Raw genomic sequence first — 19,072 nt, forward strand, 5'->3', positions numbered from 1 at the left:
TGTACCGAGCAGTGTTCACGTGCTTCTTTATTTATTTTAGTCGATTATTTCTGTTTATATTTTTATCTTTTGGAGCAGATGGGGGGGGGGGGGGGGGAGACGGAATTTTCCGAACCTCATCCACGTTTAATACGTAACGTTATACCTGCCCGGTGGGCGCCAGCAGACAGGCTTAAATTATTGAGCTCCAGAGTATTAAGCTTAACCACGATCAAAGTGGTAGAAGTTATTCATTCATTCGATGACGATCTACTGCATTCACTGCCATGATTAAGCTGTTTATACTAATGCGAGATTTAAGCGCGAAGCGCGCAAATACAAACTGGAAGTGTGACAGCCTCTGATTTCTTTTACTTTTATTAGACACTCTGTTTAACTGAGTGGTCGCTTTAGGAAAAGTCCAGTTGGATAATCCCAAAAGTGGTCGCAGTCACTCACGAGAGCTTTTTATTACGATGTTTAAGTCACAGTTAGCCTGCGTAGCAAGCGTTTCCGTTTGGTTTCGGAGCAAAGAAAGAGAGAGGAACGGGATTCTCGATTTTGGCCGCGCGAGAAATGAAACAAGAGCGAAAAAATGAAAGTGGGGGGAGGGGGAGGGGAAGGTTCCCTCTCTTCCCCACCCCCTCCCCGCTCTTTCACTTACGCCATTTTTCGCGCGGTCTCTCTCGTTCCTCGTTGTTTGCTCCTAAACCGCACGGAAACGCTTGCTACGTAGGCTAAGTCACAGTTCAAACGGGGTTTATTGGCACCTCCCGGGGCTCCTCTCTTCATGTCACGCAACGCCAGGAGAGACTTCTCGTTCCTTTTGTTCAGCATTGGCGACCAAAGGATCGAAACTCTGAAAACGAGAATGTTCTCGACATAGACTGGACTAGCAAGTAATGCCAGGTTAGTCGCGTTGAAAGTTTTGTCCGAATGGACAAATGGAGATTTGATTCCATTTGAATGGAGATGTGATGTACCGACCGAGCCAGACTGAGTACGACTTCTTGGGTAGGTACGTCATGTACGAGACATTGTTAAAACGCTGTTCAAAATAGACGCTCAAGATCACAGTTCTTTTTGTTTGATCCACAACGTCGAAACCTAAAATCCAAGGTAAGAAAAGTTTTTTAGAACATAAGATTTGCTCCTCAGAATGACTTAAGTGACAGGATTGTCACTGCATAAATGGCGGAGAAGTTGTAGACCTTGTCATGGGTTGGAAGCCATCTTGGCGCTTGAGAAATGAGAATCGTATGTCAAATAATTTCCGTCAAACGGCTGTTTTGAAAAAAGTATGAGTGGTTAACTAAAGCTACACAGCGAAGGATTGTACTGACATTTTTTTTTGGACCGTACCTGTGCTTAAATTTCTCCAGACGCTTGCTTTAGATTTCCCACATATTTCTCACGCGGTTGCTTAGACGTCAAGATTGCTTCCAAAACCATGAAAAGGTCTATTGTGACAGTTGACTCCTGATCTCGAACCCTCGCTAACTTGAATTAGAATCAATTTCCCTTGGATTTCTGTCATATGTTTACAGTAATTTTACCCTTGGTAACTTGAACCTCCCCCTAACTCAAGTAATTTTTATTTCTCGCAGACCATTTTAAGAAGCTTATAATTCAGCCAAACTTTACCCTTGATAACCTGAACCACGTTTTAAGTCGAAAAAAAACATTGTAGTGAAGTCCTAAACACTGAATTTAGTTTCAATTATTTGCCCAGGGATGGTGGATCAGGCGGGGGGGGGGGGGGTGGGGGGGTGTTGGCTTGGGGTCTTAGCAAGCCCAATTTTCTGAAGAAAGCAATCAGGCAGGCCAGTATTCTAACAGCAGGATATATGGAGGGCCGAGAAATATGCCTCAAGTTAACAAAATCTTCATGATATTTCTAGAGAATGGCAGTACCTCTCATTTTACACTTTATCCAGGTTGCCTTTTTTAAAGAAATATCTCAAAAGAGCACTGAAAATGCCATTTCCGAGGCTCTAGGTAGGGGGAGAATAGAGTCAATGAACCCATAAGTATTTTTAGCAACTTTCCTAACATACAGGATGATGACAAATTTTATTTTGTCTTTTGGGCATGGTAAAAACATTTCTAAATAGCCTCATTACTCTTATGAAATAAATAAATAAAACTATAAAATAACAACTTTAAATACTTTCTAAGGTACTTTATTGTTATAACTACTTTGGCAGTTAGTAGGTGTCCATGATTACTTTACGTTTGCAAACCAGAATACAGTTTCTAACATAACACATTAACAAAGTTATTTATGGTAATGATTTTATTTTCTTTTGAAGGGGTTGCAATGGAAGTGACACTCCATACTCCATGTCTTTAAAGTGTAAACAGTGTGGAAAGTATTTTAGCCAAGCAGGAAGCTTAAAAACTCATGAAAGAGTTCACACTGGGGAAAAGCCTTATGAATGTAAACAGTGTCACAAGTGTTTTAGCCAAGCAGTTCACCTAAGGAATCATGAAAGAGTTCACACTGGGGAAAAGCCCTATAAATGTAAACAGTGTGGCAAGTGTTTTAGCCAAAAAGGAAGTCTAACATGTCATGAAAGAATTCACACTGGGGAAAGGCCATATAAATGTAAACAGTGTGGCAAGTGTTTTAGCCATGTTGGAAGCCTTAGGATCCATGAAAGAGTTCACAGTGGAGAAAAACCATATAAATGTAAACAGTGTGACAAGTGTTTTAGCCAAAAAGGAAGTCTAACATGTCATGAAAGAATTCACACGGGGGAAAAGCCTTATGAATGTAAACAGTGTGGCAAGTGTTTAAGCGATGCGGTAGGCCTAAGGATTCACGAAACAGTTCACACCGGGGTAAAGCCTCATCAATGTAAACAATGTGGCAAGTGTTTTAGCCGATCAAAAGACCTAAGGAGACATGAAAGAGTTCACACTGGGGAAAAGCCTTATGAATGTAAACAGTGTCACAAATGTTTTAGCCAAGCAGCTCAACTGAAGAGACATGAAAGAGTTCACACTGGGGAAAAGCCATACAAATGTAAACAGTGTGACAAGTGTTTTAGCGAAGCAAGAAAGCTAAGGATTCATGAAAGAGTCCACACTGGGGAAAAGCCATTTGAATGTAAACATTGTGGCAAGTGTTTTATCGCAGCAGGAAAACTAAGGAGTCATGAAAGAGTTCACACTGGGGAAAAGCCATATGAATGTAAACAGTGTGGCAAGTGTTTTAGCCGGTCAGGAGACCTGAGAAGACATGAAAGAGTTCACACTGGGGAAAAGCCTTATGAATGTCAACAGTGTGGCAAGTGTTTTAGCGAAGCAGGAAAACTAAGGAGTCATGAAAGAGTTCACACTGGGGAAAAGCCTTATGAATGTCAACAGTGTGGCAAGTGTTTTAGTGAAGCAGGAAAGCTAAAGGTTCATGAAAGAGTTCACACTGGGGAAAAACCATTTGAATGTAAACAGTGTGGTAAGTGTTTTGGTGTAGCAGGAAGGCTAAAAATTCATGAAAGAGTTCACACTGGGGAAAAGCCATTTGAATGTAAACAGTGTGGCAAGTGTTTCAGCCGATCAGGAGACCTAAGGAGACATGAAAGAATTCACACTGGGGAAAAGCCATATAAATGTAAACAGTGTGGCAAGTGTTTTAGCGAAGCAGGAAAGCTAAAGATTCATGAAAGAGTTCACACTGGGGAGAAGCCATTTGAATGTAAACAGTGTGGCAAGTGTTTTAGCCAATCAGGAGACCTAAAGAGACATGAAAGTGCTCACACTGGGGAAAAAGCTTATGAATGTAAACTAGTGGTTTTGTCAATCAGGACACTTTAAGAGTCACTCAAAGTCCACAGCAAAAAAATGTCACATAAATGTGATAGTAACAAGGGTCTTTTTAAGAGTTTACATTGTAAGGTTAAAAGGGCAGGATTGACTAACAGGACCCTGTTACAGACCATCTGTCAAGAGGGGATGAGTGGTGAATCTCTTCTTCTTCAACATTATGAAAACCATATGAGGCATGTTGCTGTAGAAGACTCACAAAATTGTCAAATGCTCGAGTCTGAGTGTTGTTAAGTTTCGTTTGGTTTTTGTTGGGTTTGCATTTACATGTAAGCTGCATAAACTATCTGTTTTGTCACCTTTGATTAATTGGTTGTGTTCAGTTTGAATTGTGTTTTCCGTAAATGGGATTAAAAAAAGGTTCTTGAAATATATTAATGTTGACGGTTTTGTACATTGGCAATTCAGTTTGTTGGTGATCTTTTAATAATCCTAGTGATAATCACACCACTAGTGAAATTAGATGATAAAGAAAATGTTCAGACTTTGAGCGCTGAGGTCGTTGCCTGATGGATCGAAGAACTGCCATTCTCCTGCTAGTCCTAATAGGTAAAAAAATTCGGATTTAAATTGAAAGGAGGAGATCTTTCTTACACTCCTCGGACTGTTGGTACAGGCTATTTTTTACTTTATATGCCTTTTATATATGATCTAAACCCGTAGAGTAGCTTTTCTTATGCTTCATACGATGAGTAGGTCGTCAAATGTTGCCAAGAGTTGTGTAAAGCTACCTTTATAGGTGTTATACCTTTGATGTTCTAAACATCGCTTTTGGTGGCTGAATTTTGTCACCCATCCGGGTGAATTTTGTCACCCAATAGCACTATGTGTTTTGTTTACGTGACCCACGAACTGATGCACAAAATCAGGCTAAGTAATAAAGTATGGCACTCTTTCATTTTAGTTCACCCCCTACTCAACCGACCTCCCATATCATGTGAACGTGAATCAAAGCCGAAAAAAAATACTCCCTTGGTTTTGTTTACGTGACCCGAGAATTGATGCACACAATCAGGCTAAGTGATAAAGTATGGGACCCTTTTATCTTGGTTCACGTTAACGTGAATCAAGGCTGAAAAAATTGTCCCTTGTGTTTTGTTCACGTGACATGTAAACTGATGCACACAATCAGGCCGAATAATTAGGTATGGGACCCTTTTATCTTGGTTTCCCCCTCCCCCTGCCCTACTAAACCGACCGGCCCCCAAATCATAACGTAACCAATGGACCAATGTACAAGATAAGGAGTGGTAGATGGATGATTTACACCGTTTTGGTGCCTAGCAAGTGCCTAATCATTGCCTAATCCTACATACTAATTTTAAAAGTGCTCAGTCAGTGTCCAGCTAACTAGATAAAATTGCGTTCCTCCACACTAATCGACTCTTCCCCCTTCGAGTTTGACCGGTTTGTGAAATATGTTCATCGTGACATTGACCGTCTTTCCCAAGCGTACGCCCCTATTGACTGGCGCCGCCAGAAGAAGTTGAAGCCTGGTGCCCCTATGGCTTTCCCGGTTCCCAAGTAAATCGTCATAATTTGTCCTGTCATCTATGCTGTGTTTTTTTTTGGACTGCCTCTGGTTTTCCTTCCTTTTTGTGAAGTTGCCTCGTTTTTTGTTGCTGCTTGCTGGTAGGCGAGGCTCGACACCTCGGTGAGTTTGCTGAACGGGTTCCCTCTCCATACTGTTTTTGTGTTGCTGTGTGTGGCTTTTGCTAGGATGTTGTTTGGCGCCATTGCACTCACCACACCGAGGGGGGGGGGGGGCGGGGGGGGGTGGCCACTCACCTTAAATATAAAAGAAGTTAGTCGTTTCCTTGAGGTAGAACGGAGAAAACCATGGTCAGCATAATACACATTGTACTGTCGCAATTTGTAATAATCATCGCACTTTGTAATACCTGTCACAATTTGCAATAAAAAAGCTGTCGCAATTTGTAATAACTGTCCATCGCACTTTGTAATAAACTAAGCTGTCGCAAAAAAAAGAGCCTTTAAAGATCTAATTTCCAGCCCCCTTCCAGTCTGTCCAGTTTAGGCGCTCGGTCAATATATTTCGCGTTATACTGTGTAATGAAATGTTTTAGGAGGTAAAATGATAATTTACATCAACTGCAGTGATTAACAGTTCAGCAGAGGTAGTAGGTGAGGTGGATAAAGTCTTGATCCTTATAAAGCTACTCCGTTGAAAATTTAATGTACCGTCCGGTGCTCACGCGTTTCATTATTTATTATTATTATTTTTTTGGGGGGAGGGGGGTGGAGGGTGGGGGGTGGGGAGGTGGAGGGGGAGGCTCGACGTCTGCAACATGTTTCCAAATACAGTCGTACGCGATCGCATGGTAACGCAATAGGAGGTTGTTCCTTACAAGAGCTTCAGAAACTAATTGCGCATAAAGAAAAAACAAAAGAAAATACTGTTTAATGAGTATCTTTATACACACGGCTAAACTTTTTAACGTCCAATATTTTACCACTGTCGAAGACTGCAGTTTCATCAAAGTTTTGATTTATATGAATACAACTCTCGCTTTTATACGAGAGCTTAAAAACAAAGTCCAAGGAACCCAAAAGTCCATGCCCCACTTGTTCAAAAGGTGGATCACACTATCCATTGAATAAATCTCTATCCAGTAGATAGCGCAATTGGTTTCCCGATAATACTTATCCATTGGATAGTGATTTATCCAGTGCATAGCGCTATCCAACTTTTGAACAACTATGGCCGGTTGGGTAATTCCAAAAGAGGTCGCGGTCGCTTACGAGAGGTTTTCATTACAAAAGTTAAGTCACAGTTCTAACGGGGTTTCACCTGGGGGTTTCACAAATGTGGTCGTAACTACTGGTCGCTTACGAGTTACAAGAGTGGTCGAAAGGAGAGTTTCGACTGTGCTCATGCACGTTACAAGGGCACCCAACGAGAAACTTTGAGAAAAAGACCTAAAAACAACAACAAAGCGTGAACAAAGTTTTCTGAGAATATTTTAAGCATTTTGGGAGATGGCTGGAAAAAATTATCTGTTCCTCACTCCCAGCAAGACTGATGGAAGAGTTCCCAGCCAGCAAGGTGCACCTACAACCTGCAACCTGACTTACTGGGAAGTTTCATAGGGCACAATTCAGATTTTGAGTGGTATAAGTAACCCATAGCAGCTATTCTAGACTTCAAATCCCCTCTGACACCCTGAATAGAGTACTAAAGTGATGACGTCATAAAAATGAAATTTCTGAAATTATGGGATTTGTCAGGATATTCTGAAAGAACAATGTCCAAGAGGCCTACTTGCCAAAAATGAGCGTTTGGGGGCAAATTGTCTCTGAGATCGTAGCCCAGTTATACTCAGAAAACTCCATACAAACCCTTCTAATTTTTTTTTGGGTCGACCCAAGAGAAATTTAGAAGGGTTTGTATGGAGTTTTGTAAGCATAACTGGGCTACGATCTCAGAGACAATTTGCCCCCAAATGCTCATTTTTGGCAAGTAGGCCTCTTGGACATTGTTCTTTCAGAATATCCTGACAAATCCCATAATTTCAGAAATTTCATTTTTATGACGTCACACTTTAGTACTCTATTATCTTTTTCCCAGTAACACTTTGCTTCCAAGGACTATTATTTCTTCCACATCTCCCAGCCAGCAAAAATGTGCCTGAAGAACAGATATTTTGATGAACAGATCCATTGGGTTCCCCTGACGTTTTTAGACTTTCTTAAAGTCCTTCGCTTCTCATGTTCAGGTAGTTGGCCCCAAAAAACATGAAAAATCTTCCCGCTCGCGCTTCGTGCCCATGAAAAAACTTGAGCTCCACTTGTCAGGAGCACCCAACGATGGTTTTCTCCTAAATGCATTGAAAACACTTTTTAGACTATCCAAAATACTTTCAGATCGTTAGAAATACATTTTCTATCCGCGCTATAAAATTTCTATCTGTTCGGTCACCCTAGGGCAACTCGAATCTTTTCGAAATTACCAGGGATTCAGTAATATTTTCCCCAAAATTTTAGATTTAATTTAAAGTTTTACGCAAGTGAGAATTTTTCTGATTCCTCTTTCCATCGCATTTTCGAATCCAAAAAATTTAAGGTTTCTTTTTTCTGTGAAAAATACCTTAATCAGTGGAGTGAAATGCCAAAAATTAAACTTCAGAAAATGGTAGGGAATTATTAGATAAGCTTCGATAATATACATGAATGGAAAAGTCATCTAGAAATTCTCAGCCTTCCTCAGGGTATAGAAATTCTAGGCAATTTTTGCTTCTCCTAACAGATATTTTACAGAAAACAGCCTTTGGGTGCCCCTGACTTGTTTGGACTAGACTAGCACGTTATACGTGCCTAAGTTTTGTCCGAGCCAGTCTGAGTACTACTTTTTGGGTAGGTACGTCATGTACTGGAACATTAAATATCAACAGACGGACAATTTTTCTCCACTTACACGACGTAGTACCCTCCTAGTCTCTCTTCACTCAGAGTTCTCGACTTTCGATCCAAAACGCCGAAACCCAATAACCAAGGTAAGAGAAGCTTTTCATTACATGATGTATACAACTTAGAATGGCTTAAGTGACAGGTTTGATCGACACAACAGCAAAGAGGAGCGCAGACATTGGTATGACATGAGGGTCACTCTTATTTACCAGTTCTTACAAATGTAGCGAATTTCTTATTTATCGGACTTGTAGCCCTGAGTTTTGAGCTTTTTAAAGTCTTAAATTCCGATTTGTACATAACTCAGTCTTGATGTTATGCGGTAACCGGTTTTTCCGATACATAGTCGCTCACATAACTGTTTTACACGGCCACTCCATGGACTGTGGTGAAGTTTATCTATTAGGGTTTAGAAAACTGAGTGAATCAAGTTCCATTTAGGATCATTACAGATGATTCCCGATAACTCGGAACCATCGCTAACTCGAACCTCGCGCTAACCCAAACCAAAATCGATTTCCTATGGATTTCCTTTATTGCTGATTTGCACTTTACGTCACCGCGGCTGTCTTGGTGGTCAAGAACAAAAGCATTTCTCTCCTTTGGGAACTAAACTCCATTTTCATGATAGTAATAACTAAATCCTGAAACAGGCATGTGTGGTACAAGTCATATGAGCTCACAAAAGTGGTATGGCCAATAATAAAACAGTAGTTTTAATTTCTTTGGAGTACGTGTATGCGTGTGATAATCAACAGTGTTTAATGGGCGTTGACATGGTTAAATTTTAAGGCAAATGGTGAATTTCTCACATTTACTGGAAGTCCTGTAAGAAATGAGAAATTTCACTTATTGCCTACGTTGAAAATTTTGTTTTGAAAGATTATCTTTCTTATTTTTCACTCCTAACTTGCATTTTAATTGTTGACTGGTGCTTGTTTCCCACGATGTTATTACAAGCACTTCTTTGTTTAAATTTCTAATCATATTTTCCATACATAGAGGATATTACATGGCCGCGCTGAGATATGAAATTTCTCTTGGAGTGTTGAAAAATATTTCACAAGTGAGCACAGCGAAAGAGTGAAATATTTTGTTTCAACACGAGAAGAGAAATTACATATCTCCAAGCGACCATGTAATGTTCTATTTATCATATAAACACCAATGAAATACCAAACCATTTTACTTAAATAGTTTTTTGGTGTAAAAGGTGCAGTTTATTATGAAGCCAGAGCAATGGTGATATTTTCACATGTGAAGATAACATGTTACTTTCACATGTGAAGATAACATGTTACTTTCACATGTGAAGATATCAAGTTTTCGCGTAAAAGCTCACTTGGTATTTCATTGGTGTTTATATAATAAATAGGGGATATTACATGGCTGCACGGAGATACAAAATTTCTCTTTGAGTGTTGAAAAATAGTCGGAATGAGTGAAATATTTTTTTCAATACGAGAAGAGAAATTTTGTGTCTCCAAGCAACCATGTAATGTTCTATGAGTATTTATTATATAAACACCACTGAAATACCAAACCATTTTACTTAAATAGTTTTTTGGTCTGAGAGGTGCGGTTTATTAATCACTGCAGGAAGATTGGCTGTGCTATTATAAGATTAATGAAACGTAAAATGCTTTATAACATCTGCTCAACATGTCGGAACTGGTCGGATAAGTAACCCGTAAAAAATCCTCTGATTTTCATGGTGGAATTAGATTTCAATCGAGTTTTACAATCAGATGGGAACTTGCAGATAAAACCTTTCTCAAAATAGACATTATCTGTTTAGATGACAGTTAAAAGTATCAGATTATGGTGATTAAAACAAACAAAAACTTCATACCTTTCTGCAACAGCGTGACTTTCAGAAAGCCTCGAGGGACGGACTTGGTAACCGCTTCTGAATTGATACCAGGCTTCTGTCGGTCAAAGTCAAATGTCCCGACCCTGGGGTCGCTTCACACGATCAAAAGCCCAACTGGGGGATAGTCTCAGGCATCAAATCCCCGCCCCTTGCCCACACTCCCCCCACGGGATTTACATTGATAGGTGCATTATTTTCATGTGTGAAGATATCAAGTTTTCGCGCAAAGGCTCATTTGGTATTCCGTTGGTGTTTATATAATAAGTTGTGTTTAATACATTAGCGTTGTTGTTATTGTTTAAACTACTTTGCGAAGGTTATGCAAGACTTTTTGTAAGGTTCAATATTTGATAAAATAAACTGTTTGTGTAACCACCAGACAACTTACACTAAGTCTTTATCAACATGGCTAATGTCCAAGTCTCCTAGTTATTTCCAGGCTGTAACATTTTGCTTGTTACATTTAGTGTTAAAAATATTGTTTCATTTTGGGTCAAAAGTAGGTACATTTCATGTTAAAACATTGTTACATTTTGGGTCAAAAGTTGTTACATTTCACATTAAAACATTGATACATTTTGGGTCGAAAGTTGTTACATTTCGTGTTAATGTTACATTTTGCGTCAATTGTTACATTTTGGGGCATAACACCTCCCCCTCAACAAACCCTGCCCTCTCTGGGATTTACTAAATGATAATAACAATAACCTTAAGTCTAACATTTTCTTTCACCTCATCAAGGCTGCTGCCTAACGGGTGCCCGGGGGCCAGAGGCGCCTACAATTTATCCTCGGGCAACCAAAAATTCAAACAGGGAGCCCGAACAGACGCCTAAAACTTATGATTCTCAGGCTAACCTTCCAGTGAATAAACAAAAAATTCCCTGCCCATTCTGCACTTTGAAATAACAATGGAAAACGTTTGATTGTCAGCCATAGGCAAAAAAATATTTCCACCGAGAAAGGTAAGCACAAGCACTATTTCCTGAAATTCGCTTCAGTGACTTCTGCCACAGAGCAGTTGAAGTTTCTCGTCAGAAAATGGTGTCAGATGAATTTAATAGTCTTTGAAAAAACTTCGATTATAAAATCATGACTTTTCCATCAGCATTAGAAGTGTTAGGTTGCTACTGCATGAAGTAAAAACTGATAAAAAGTCACAATCCGTGGAGAAGCAAGCTGGTTTCAAATTACATGTGACATCAGTGCTTTCGGTATGCTATTAACTTTTGCAAATTTGTAGCATTTTCTATCTTGCTATGAACACGAAAGGTACACTCGGAGTTTTCTTTTAGCATTATTTTATTCAGTGTTATCTACACCTCCCTATTTTTTGCTGTACGTTTTGTGGTAACTTTTGAAAACTGGCCAAAACATTTCAGTTTTTGAAAGTGGCTATTCAGGCTCATATTTCAATCTCTTTTTAATTTACGCAGTCATGTGCAATACACATAAATACAAACCTTCACAAATATATAAGCAGTTCAAAGTTGATAGTTCAAAAGATAGACTTGATACAAGAATACTGGGTTAATTTTCCAAACTTCCAGATAAAAACCTTTCGTTAGTCCTTTTTTATTGCCTAAAAACTTAACATGCAAGTGCTGTTGGTCGGTGCTTTTGCTTTATGTGCAGGTGGTCATTGTTATGTTTCTCAAGAAATAAATCGTTTCTCGAAATCCTTTCAAGTGGCGAATATAAAAAATGCTGGTTTCTTGAAACTCAAGACTCGGTTTTCGCATTTCGGAACTTGATTTGTTCGAGGCTCAAGTATTGTTCCGGTTTTGTCTCATCACGCAACGCTCCTTAAGGAGCCTTCCTGACTTATCTAGGAAGATCGAAAGGCCTCTGCTTGCAGGGTATAAATTGATAAACAACAACTTCTTCAAAGATAGATCTTTCCAGGGATGCCTCGTTTTGGAGATCCGTCGTTTTGGATATTTTGACCAATCCTGAAGGGCAAAGAAAGGCAAAGGAAAAAAGAGCGCGAGAGAGAAAGATTGAAATAGATTCACCAACGAAGGACCAAATTTTGACTTTTACGCATGTTGAAAAACATATAAGCTGTTTAATTAGGTCAGATTAGTAAAAAAATATGCCTTTTTTCTTGCAAAACTTGCCGTTGTTATGTTAATTAGCCAAAAACCAGTCCAAAGAAGAGGAATTGGTGAAAAATGTGGTTTTTTTGCGACTCGCTGGCTGTAACCAAAGAGTTAGTAAGGTTACCGATCTTTTTTAATTGGGCTCCTAGAAATGCGGCTTGGGCTCCTAACTTTGTATTTTAGCCCGAAGGGTTCCCAAAAAATTTTCTTAGGCAGCAGCCTTGCAGTCATAGCCTCTTAATGTGGGGGATTTATTGACCACATAGGCGAGGGAGCGGGGGTTGGGAATAGAGAAAATAGATGGCCTGTCAACATCCTTTTGGAGCCACTGAAATTTGGTTTTCCCAGGAAAAGTTAATTGCTTTTACAACTAAAAGGGGATTATCCTGTCAACATGGTATTCACATTTTGTCACAGTGCTCATACATGTATGATGCTTCAAGTAGAATTAGTGCTTGTTGCCACCACAAGGCTTATACCTCTTTACTTAATATAGTCAATTCTCTCTTACCGGACACATCTATACTAAGACAGACACCTGGTGTTCGTCCCTGCCGTTTCTCGGTCATTTTGTTGTAACTATACTCTCCAGAAGACGGGCACCTCTCTAAGACGGATAATAGACACTTTTAAGAGAAGTGCTTGATATAGTGAAAATTACCTCAAAATAAAACTGTGGGTGCTCTATATGACAGTAAATAGCGAAATGTTTGATTTTTAGAATGTAATCTTTTTCCAGTTCGCGTAGTGTATACTGTTATGCTTTTAGACCATGAAGCCATAAATGTTTGCATGTAAATGCACAATGTAAAAATACTATCCTCCTTTCTATCACATTGCTTTAGTTTAACCCTTTAAGCCCCAGTATCCACATACAAATTCTCCAAACTGATCTCTATACATTTCCTTAAAGAATGAGTTAAGAGAATTTGTTAAAAGATCAAGACATTTTTACTTAGGTGATCATTTTATTAATTCTCATAACTTATCTGTTGACAATGTATGGATATTGTTAGGAGAAAATTGATCTTGGTCACTATTGGGACTTAAAGGGTTAAGCTGTTTTGTACAAGTTCAACATACGTACATTCAGCTTTAAAATTGCTGCTGTCATGTTACATGTACCTTAAATATCTGTAAGTCAGACACCTCTCTAAGACAAACAGTCCAGGCAGGTCCCGAAGGTATTCATCTAAGATAGAGCTGACTTTATTGTCATTTTCATGGCAGAACACAACTTCAGTTAGGAGTGCAGGCAACTTTGTGGACTTGGGATGGGCCAATTTATTTTGGCTTGGGTCCTCTTTTTTCTACCTTTTTTAAAAATGAAGCAGTCCAAAACAACACGAGACTCAAACTGTTATTGATTTGTTTGATGCTTCACATAAGTGCTGTATGGTGATACTAAAGCCAATAATGCAAGAAACGGTTGACTAGAGTGGATACCCCAAAGTCAGATTGCCATCTTCCCTCAAAATACATGATAGGAGTCTCAATACTCTAAAAAGTAGTATTTAGGAGAAGAAAAAAAACTGAAGAAAACGGAAGGTAGTATGTCGAACTTAGGCAATCATCATTTGATGTATAATCCATATGTTTTAAAAACAGTCCTTAACCCTAGTCACTGTTCTTCTTTATTGCTAAACCCTGTATTCAACTCTTTTCCTTGCACAACTGTCTCTTACTCTGATTTCCCCACTTTTCTTAAAAATGTGACCAATAAGTTTGCATAAATATAGTATAGCATGCTATGAGTATAACGATGTGTACTAAACATAAATATATAAACCTCTTTTTCTCCAATGATGTTTACAAAGACTCCTTTCCTTTTTTCTCAAGCTTTGTGCTCATTTTCCTGCTCTGCTTGGTTTTTGCTCTCTGCAGGCGTCAAATAGATAAAAAGGCAAACAATGTCTGTGGGCAGGCATTCACCACTCAGAACAAAAGTATTTATTATTCATCACTCGTAAAAACTTAAGTGCAACACTCGCAATCTCTTTTGTTCACATCACTTAAGTACATAACTCTCTTAGTGGATTTTATGTGTTGTAGGTGCAAAATGCAACCAAAATCCCAGGGGCTGGGAATTTCCCTGAGCTTCAAAATATAAACATGACTCACCAAAGGGGAATTAGATTCATTTTGAAAATTACAGTATTTACTCAAATATTTAAGAGCTGTGGCAATAATTACGTCTTAACTGCAGCACTTATTCACGGGCAGTGTTTATCTAAGAGTTAGTAGCAGCAAAGAATTGTTTTATTAATAATTGTTGCTATTAATATTTTCAATGTAAACTATTGAGCTAACAGAATTAATTTTTTTGTTAGCATCTAACATATTTAAACCTTGCTGTCCCAAATTCAGTGCTTATTTGAGAAGGGCATTTAATCTGGGGTGCCACAGGTGCCTATTACGCAGGCTCCTGAGTGCCACATATTCCAGTAGATAAGGTGCTGATTTAATGGCCTTTTTGAGATTTATCTTAGAAGGGGTGCCATAGGTGTGAAGTGGAGGGATGCAAGGGCACTTGGGTAGGGACTAGGATGGTATGTTACAGGTCCAAATCATTAAATTCAGGTGAAAGAAGGTAAAGTCAATTCACTGTTACCTTCCAACATTTTTTCTGTGGTCAAGTACAAAAAAGAAAAAAAACTACAGTGACAGAAATTTACCAGACTTGTCAAAATAATCATGAGCAACTCTTCTCACTGACAGATTTAAGTCACTTATTTTATCAGTTGTTGTTCTGGTTATTGTGTGGGAAACTCCCTGTTATGAACCTTCGTTCAGTAGCCTGTGAACAAGCTCTCTGAGGCACAGGTGGAGCTTTTGGGTTGGGGGAGAATGAAATCAATCAAGCCATAAGTATTGGTAGTAACTTCCTTACCATACAGTATGGTGATCATGGTAAACAACATGTCTAAATTGCCTCATTGCTCTTATGAATTAAATAAAACAATAAAAAAACACAACTGTAAATACCTTCTCAGGTTCTTTATTGTTATCATTACTTTGGTATTTTGTAGGTATCCTCAATTACTTTTAATTTGCAAACAAGAATAACATAACAAGTTGATAAAGTTTATCATTATTATCATTGAAAAAACAGTAGTATTTTATTATCTTTGCAGTAGACATTCTAAATTAAATTTCTTTTGGGTTTATCAATATCTCATGGCAGTGTCTCTTTTATTTAGCTGCATTTAATGGTTTCTTAAAGTTGATTGTTAATGTTTTTATTTTCTGTTGAAGAGAAACAATGGAAGCGACACTACGTGCTCCATGTCTTTTAAAGTGTAAACAGTGTGGAAAGTGCTTTAGCCAAGCAGGAAGCTTAAAAACTCATGAAAGAGTTCACACTGGAGAAAAGCCTTATGAATGTAAACAGTGTGACAAATGTTTTAGCCAAGCAGTTCACCTAAGGATACATGAAAGAGTTCACACTGGGGAAAAGCCCTATAAATGTAAACAGTGTGACAAGTGTTTCCGCCAAAAAGGAAGTTTAACATGTCATGAAAGAGTTCACACTGGGGAAAAGCCATATGAATGTAAACAGTGTGGCAATTGTTTTAGCCATGCTGGAAGCCTTAGGATTCATGAAAGAGCTCACACTGGGGAAAAGCATTATGAATGTAAACAGTGTGGCGAGTGTTTAGGCGATGCAGGAGGCCTAAGGATTCATGAAAGAGTTCATACTGGGAAAAAACCTTATCAATGTAAACAATGTGGCAAGTGTTTTAGCCGATCAAGAGACCTAATGAGACATGAAAGAGTTCACACTGGGGAAAAGCCATATGAATGTAATCAGTGTGACAAGTGTTTTAGCCAAGAAGTTCAACTAAGGAGACATGAAAGAGTTCACACTGGGGAAAAGCCCCACAAATGCAAACAGTGTGACAAGTGTTTTAGCGAAGCAGGAAAGCTAAGGATTCATGAAAGAGTTCACACTGGGGAAAAGCCGTATGAATGTAAACAGTGTGGCAATTGTTTTAGCGAATCAAGGAGGCTAAAGATTCATGAAAGACTCCACACTGGGGAAAAGCCATTTGAATGTAAACAGTGTGGCAAGTCTTTTAGCGAAGCTGGAAAACTAAGGGTTCATGAAAGAGTTCACACTGGGGAAAAGCCTTATGAATGTAAACAGTGTGGAAAGTGTTTTAGCCGATCAGGAGACCTGATAAGACATGAAAGAGTTCACACTGGGGAAAAACCTTATGAATGTAAACAGTGTGGCAAGTGTTTTCACCAATCAGGAGCACTAAGGAGACATAACAGAGTTCACACTGGGGAAAAGCCTTATGAATGTAAACAGTGTGGCAAGTGTTTTAGTGAATCAGGAAAGCTAAAGATTCATGAGAGAGTTCACACTGGGGAAAAGCCGTTTGAATGTAAACAGTGTGGCAAGTCTTTTAGCCGATCAGGAGACCTGAGAAGACATGAAAGAGTTCACACTGGGAAAAAGCCTTATGTATGTAAACAGTGTGGCAAGTGTTTTAACGAAGCAGGAAAGCTAAGGATTCATGAAAGAGTTCACACTGGGGAGAAGCCATTTGAATGTAAACAGTGTGGCAAGTGTTTTAGCCAATCAGGAGACCTAAAGAGACATGAAAGTGCTCACACTGGGGAAAAGGCTTATGAATGTAAACTAGTGGTTTTGTCAATCAGGACACTTTAAGAGTCACTCAAAGTCCACAGCAAAAAAATGTCACATAAATGTGATAGTAACAAGGGTCTTTTTAAGATTTTGCATTGTAAGGTTAAGAGGGCAGGGTTGACTAACAGGACCCTGTTACAGAGCATCTGTCGAGAGGAGATGAGTAGTGAATCTCTTCTTCTTCTTCAACATTATGAAAACCATATGAGGCATGTTGCTGTAGAAGACTTACAAAATTGTCAAATGCTCGAGTCTGAGTGTTGTTAAGTTTCGTTTGGTTTTTGTTGGGTTTGCATTTACATGTAAGCTGCATAAACTATCTGTTTTGTCACCTTTGATTAATTGGTTGCGTTCAGTTTGAATTGTGTTTCCCGTAAATGGGTTTTAAAAAAAGTTCTTGAAATATATTAATGTTGACGGTTTTGTACATTGGCAATTCAGTTTGTTGGTGATCTTTTAATAATTCTAGTGATAATCACACCACTAGTGAAATTAGATGATAAAGAAAAAGTAATGTTCAGACTTTGAACGCTGAGGTCGTTGCCTGATGGATCGAAGAACTGCCATTCTCCTGCCAGTCCTAGGTAAAATAGGTAAAAAAATAGTCCCTTGGTTTTGTTTACGTGACCCGAGAATTGATGCACACAATCAGGCTAAGTGATAAAGTATGAGACCCTTTTATCTTGGTTCACGTTAACGTGAGTCAAAGCTGACAAAATTGTCCCTTGAGTGTTGTTTACGTGACACGTAAACGGATGCACACAATCAGGCCAAATAATTAGGTATGGGACCCTTTCATCTTGGTTCCCCTCCCCGCCCTTTAAACCGACCGGCCCCCAAATCATAACGTAACCAATGGACCAATGTACAAGATAAGTAGTGGCAGAGGGATGATTTACTCCGTTTTGGTGGCCAGCAAGTGCCTAGTCATTGCCTAATCCTGCATACTAATTTTAAAAGTGCCTAGTCAGTGTCCAGCTAACTAGATAAAATTGCGTTCCTTCACACTAATCGACTCTTCCTCCTTCGAGTTTGACCGGTTTGTGAAGTATGTTGATCGTGACATTGACCGTCCTATTGATTGGCTCCGCCAGAAGAAGTTGGAGCCTGGTCTCGCTGTGGCTTTCCCAGTTCCCAAGTAAATGGTCATAATTTGTCCTGTCGTCTGCGCTGGTTTTTTTTTTTTTTTTGGACTGCCTCCGGTTTTCGTTCCTTTTTGTGAAGTTGCCTCGTTTTTTGTTGCTGTTTGCTAGTAGGCGAGGTTTGATACCTCAGCGAGTTTGGCGGACGGGTTCCCCCTCCATACTGTTTTTGTGCTGCTGTGTGTGTGGCTGTTGCTAGGATGTTGTTTAGCGCCATTGCACTCACCCCACCGAGGGGGCGGCCACTCACCTTAAATATAAAAGAAGTTAGTCGTTTCCTCGAGATAGAACGGAGAAAACCATGATCAGCATAATACACCTTGTACTGTCGCAATTTGTAATAATCATCGCACTTTGTAATACCTGTCGCAATTTGTAATACTTGTCACAATTTCTAATAAACCGTGTCACACTTTGAAATAAAAAAGCTGTCGCAATTTGTAATAACTGTCCATCGCACTTTGTAATAAACTAATTTCCAGCCCCCTTTCAATTTAGGCGCTCGATCAATATATTTCGCGTTATACTGTGTAATGAAATGTTTTTAGGAAGTAAAATGATAATTTACATCAACTGCAGTGATTAACAGTTCAGCAGAGGTAGTAGGCAAGGTGGATTAAGTCGTGATCCTTATAAAGCTACTCCGTTGAAAATTTGATGTACGGACCGGTGTTCACGCGTTTATTTATTTATTATTACTATTATCAGTATTATGTCTTTTTTTTGGAGGGGGAGGGGGGGGGGGGGCTTGTCGTCTGCCGGAAGTTTCCAACTACAGTCTCGTAAGCTATCGCATGGTAAAGCAATAGGGGTTGTTCCTTACAAGAGCTTCAGAAAGTAATTGCGCATAAAGAAAAAACAAAAGAAAATATTGTTTGATAAGTATCTTTATATAAGCTTATATACACACGGCTAAACTTTGCGTCCAATTTTTACCACTATCGAAGACTGCAGTTTCATCGAAGTTTTGAATTATATGAAAACAACTCTCGCTTTTATACGAGAGCTTAAAAACGAAGTCCAAGGAATCCAAAGGTCCAGTTGGGTAATTCCAAAGAGGTCGC

The 19,072-nt window shown here is 39.1% G+C and overlaps 1 protein-coding gene across 1 annotated transcript; it reads left to right on the forward strand.

Moving 5' to 3' along the window:
• Positions 1-1,030: 1,030 nt before the first annotated feature.
• LOC140929988 (uncharacterized) lies at positions 1,031-17,372 on the forward strand. Its single transcript, XM_073379658.1, has 3 exons — positions 1,031-1,098; positions 2,292-3,794; positions 15,465-17,372. The coding sequence occupies exons 2-3, from the start codon at positions 2,323-2,325 to the stop codon at positions 16,885-16,887; spliced, it is 2,895 nt and encodes a 964-aa protein (XP_073235759.1). The 5' UTR covers positions 1,031-1,098; positions 2,292-2,322; the 3' UTR covers positions 16,888-17,372.
• Positions 17,373-19,072: the final 1,700 nt, after the last annotated feature.

The sequence above is a fragment of the Porites lutea genome, chromosome 3, assembly GCF_958299795.1.
Source record: "Porites lutea chromosome 3, jaPorLute2.1, whole genome shotgun sequence".
In the NCBI taxonomy this organism is placed as follows: domain Eukaryota; kingdom Metazoa; phylum Cnidaria; class Anthozoa; order Scleractinia; family Poritidae; genus Porites; species Porites lutea.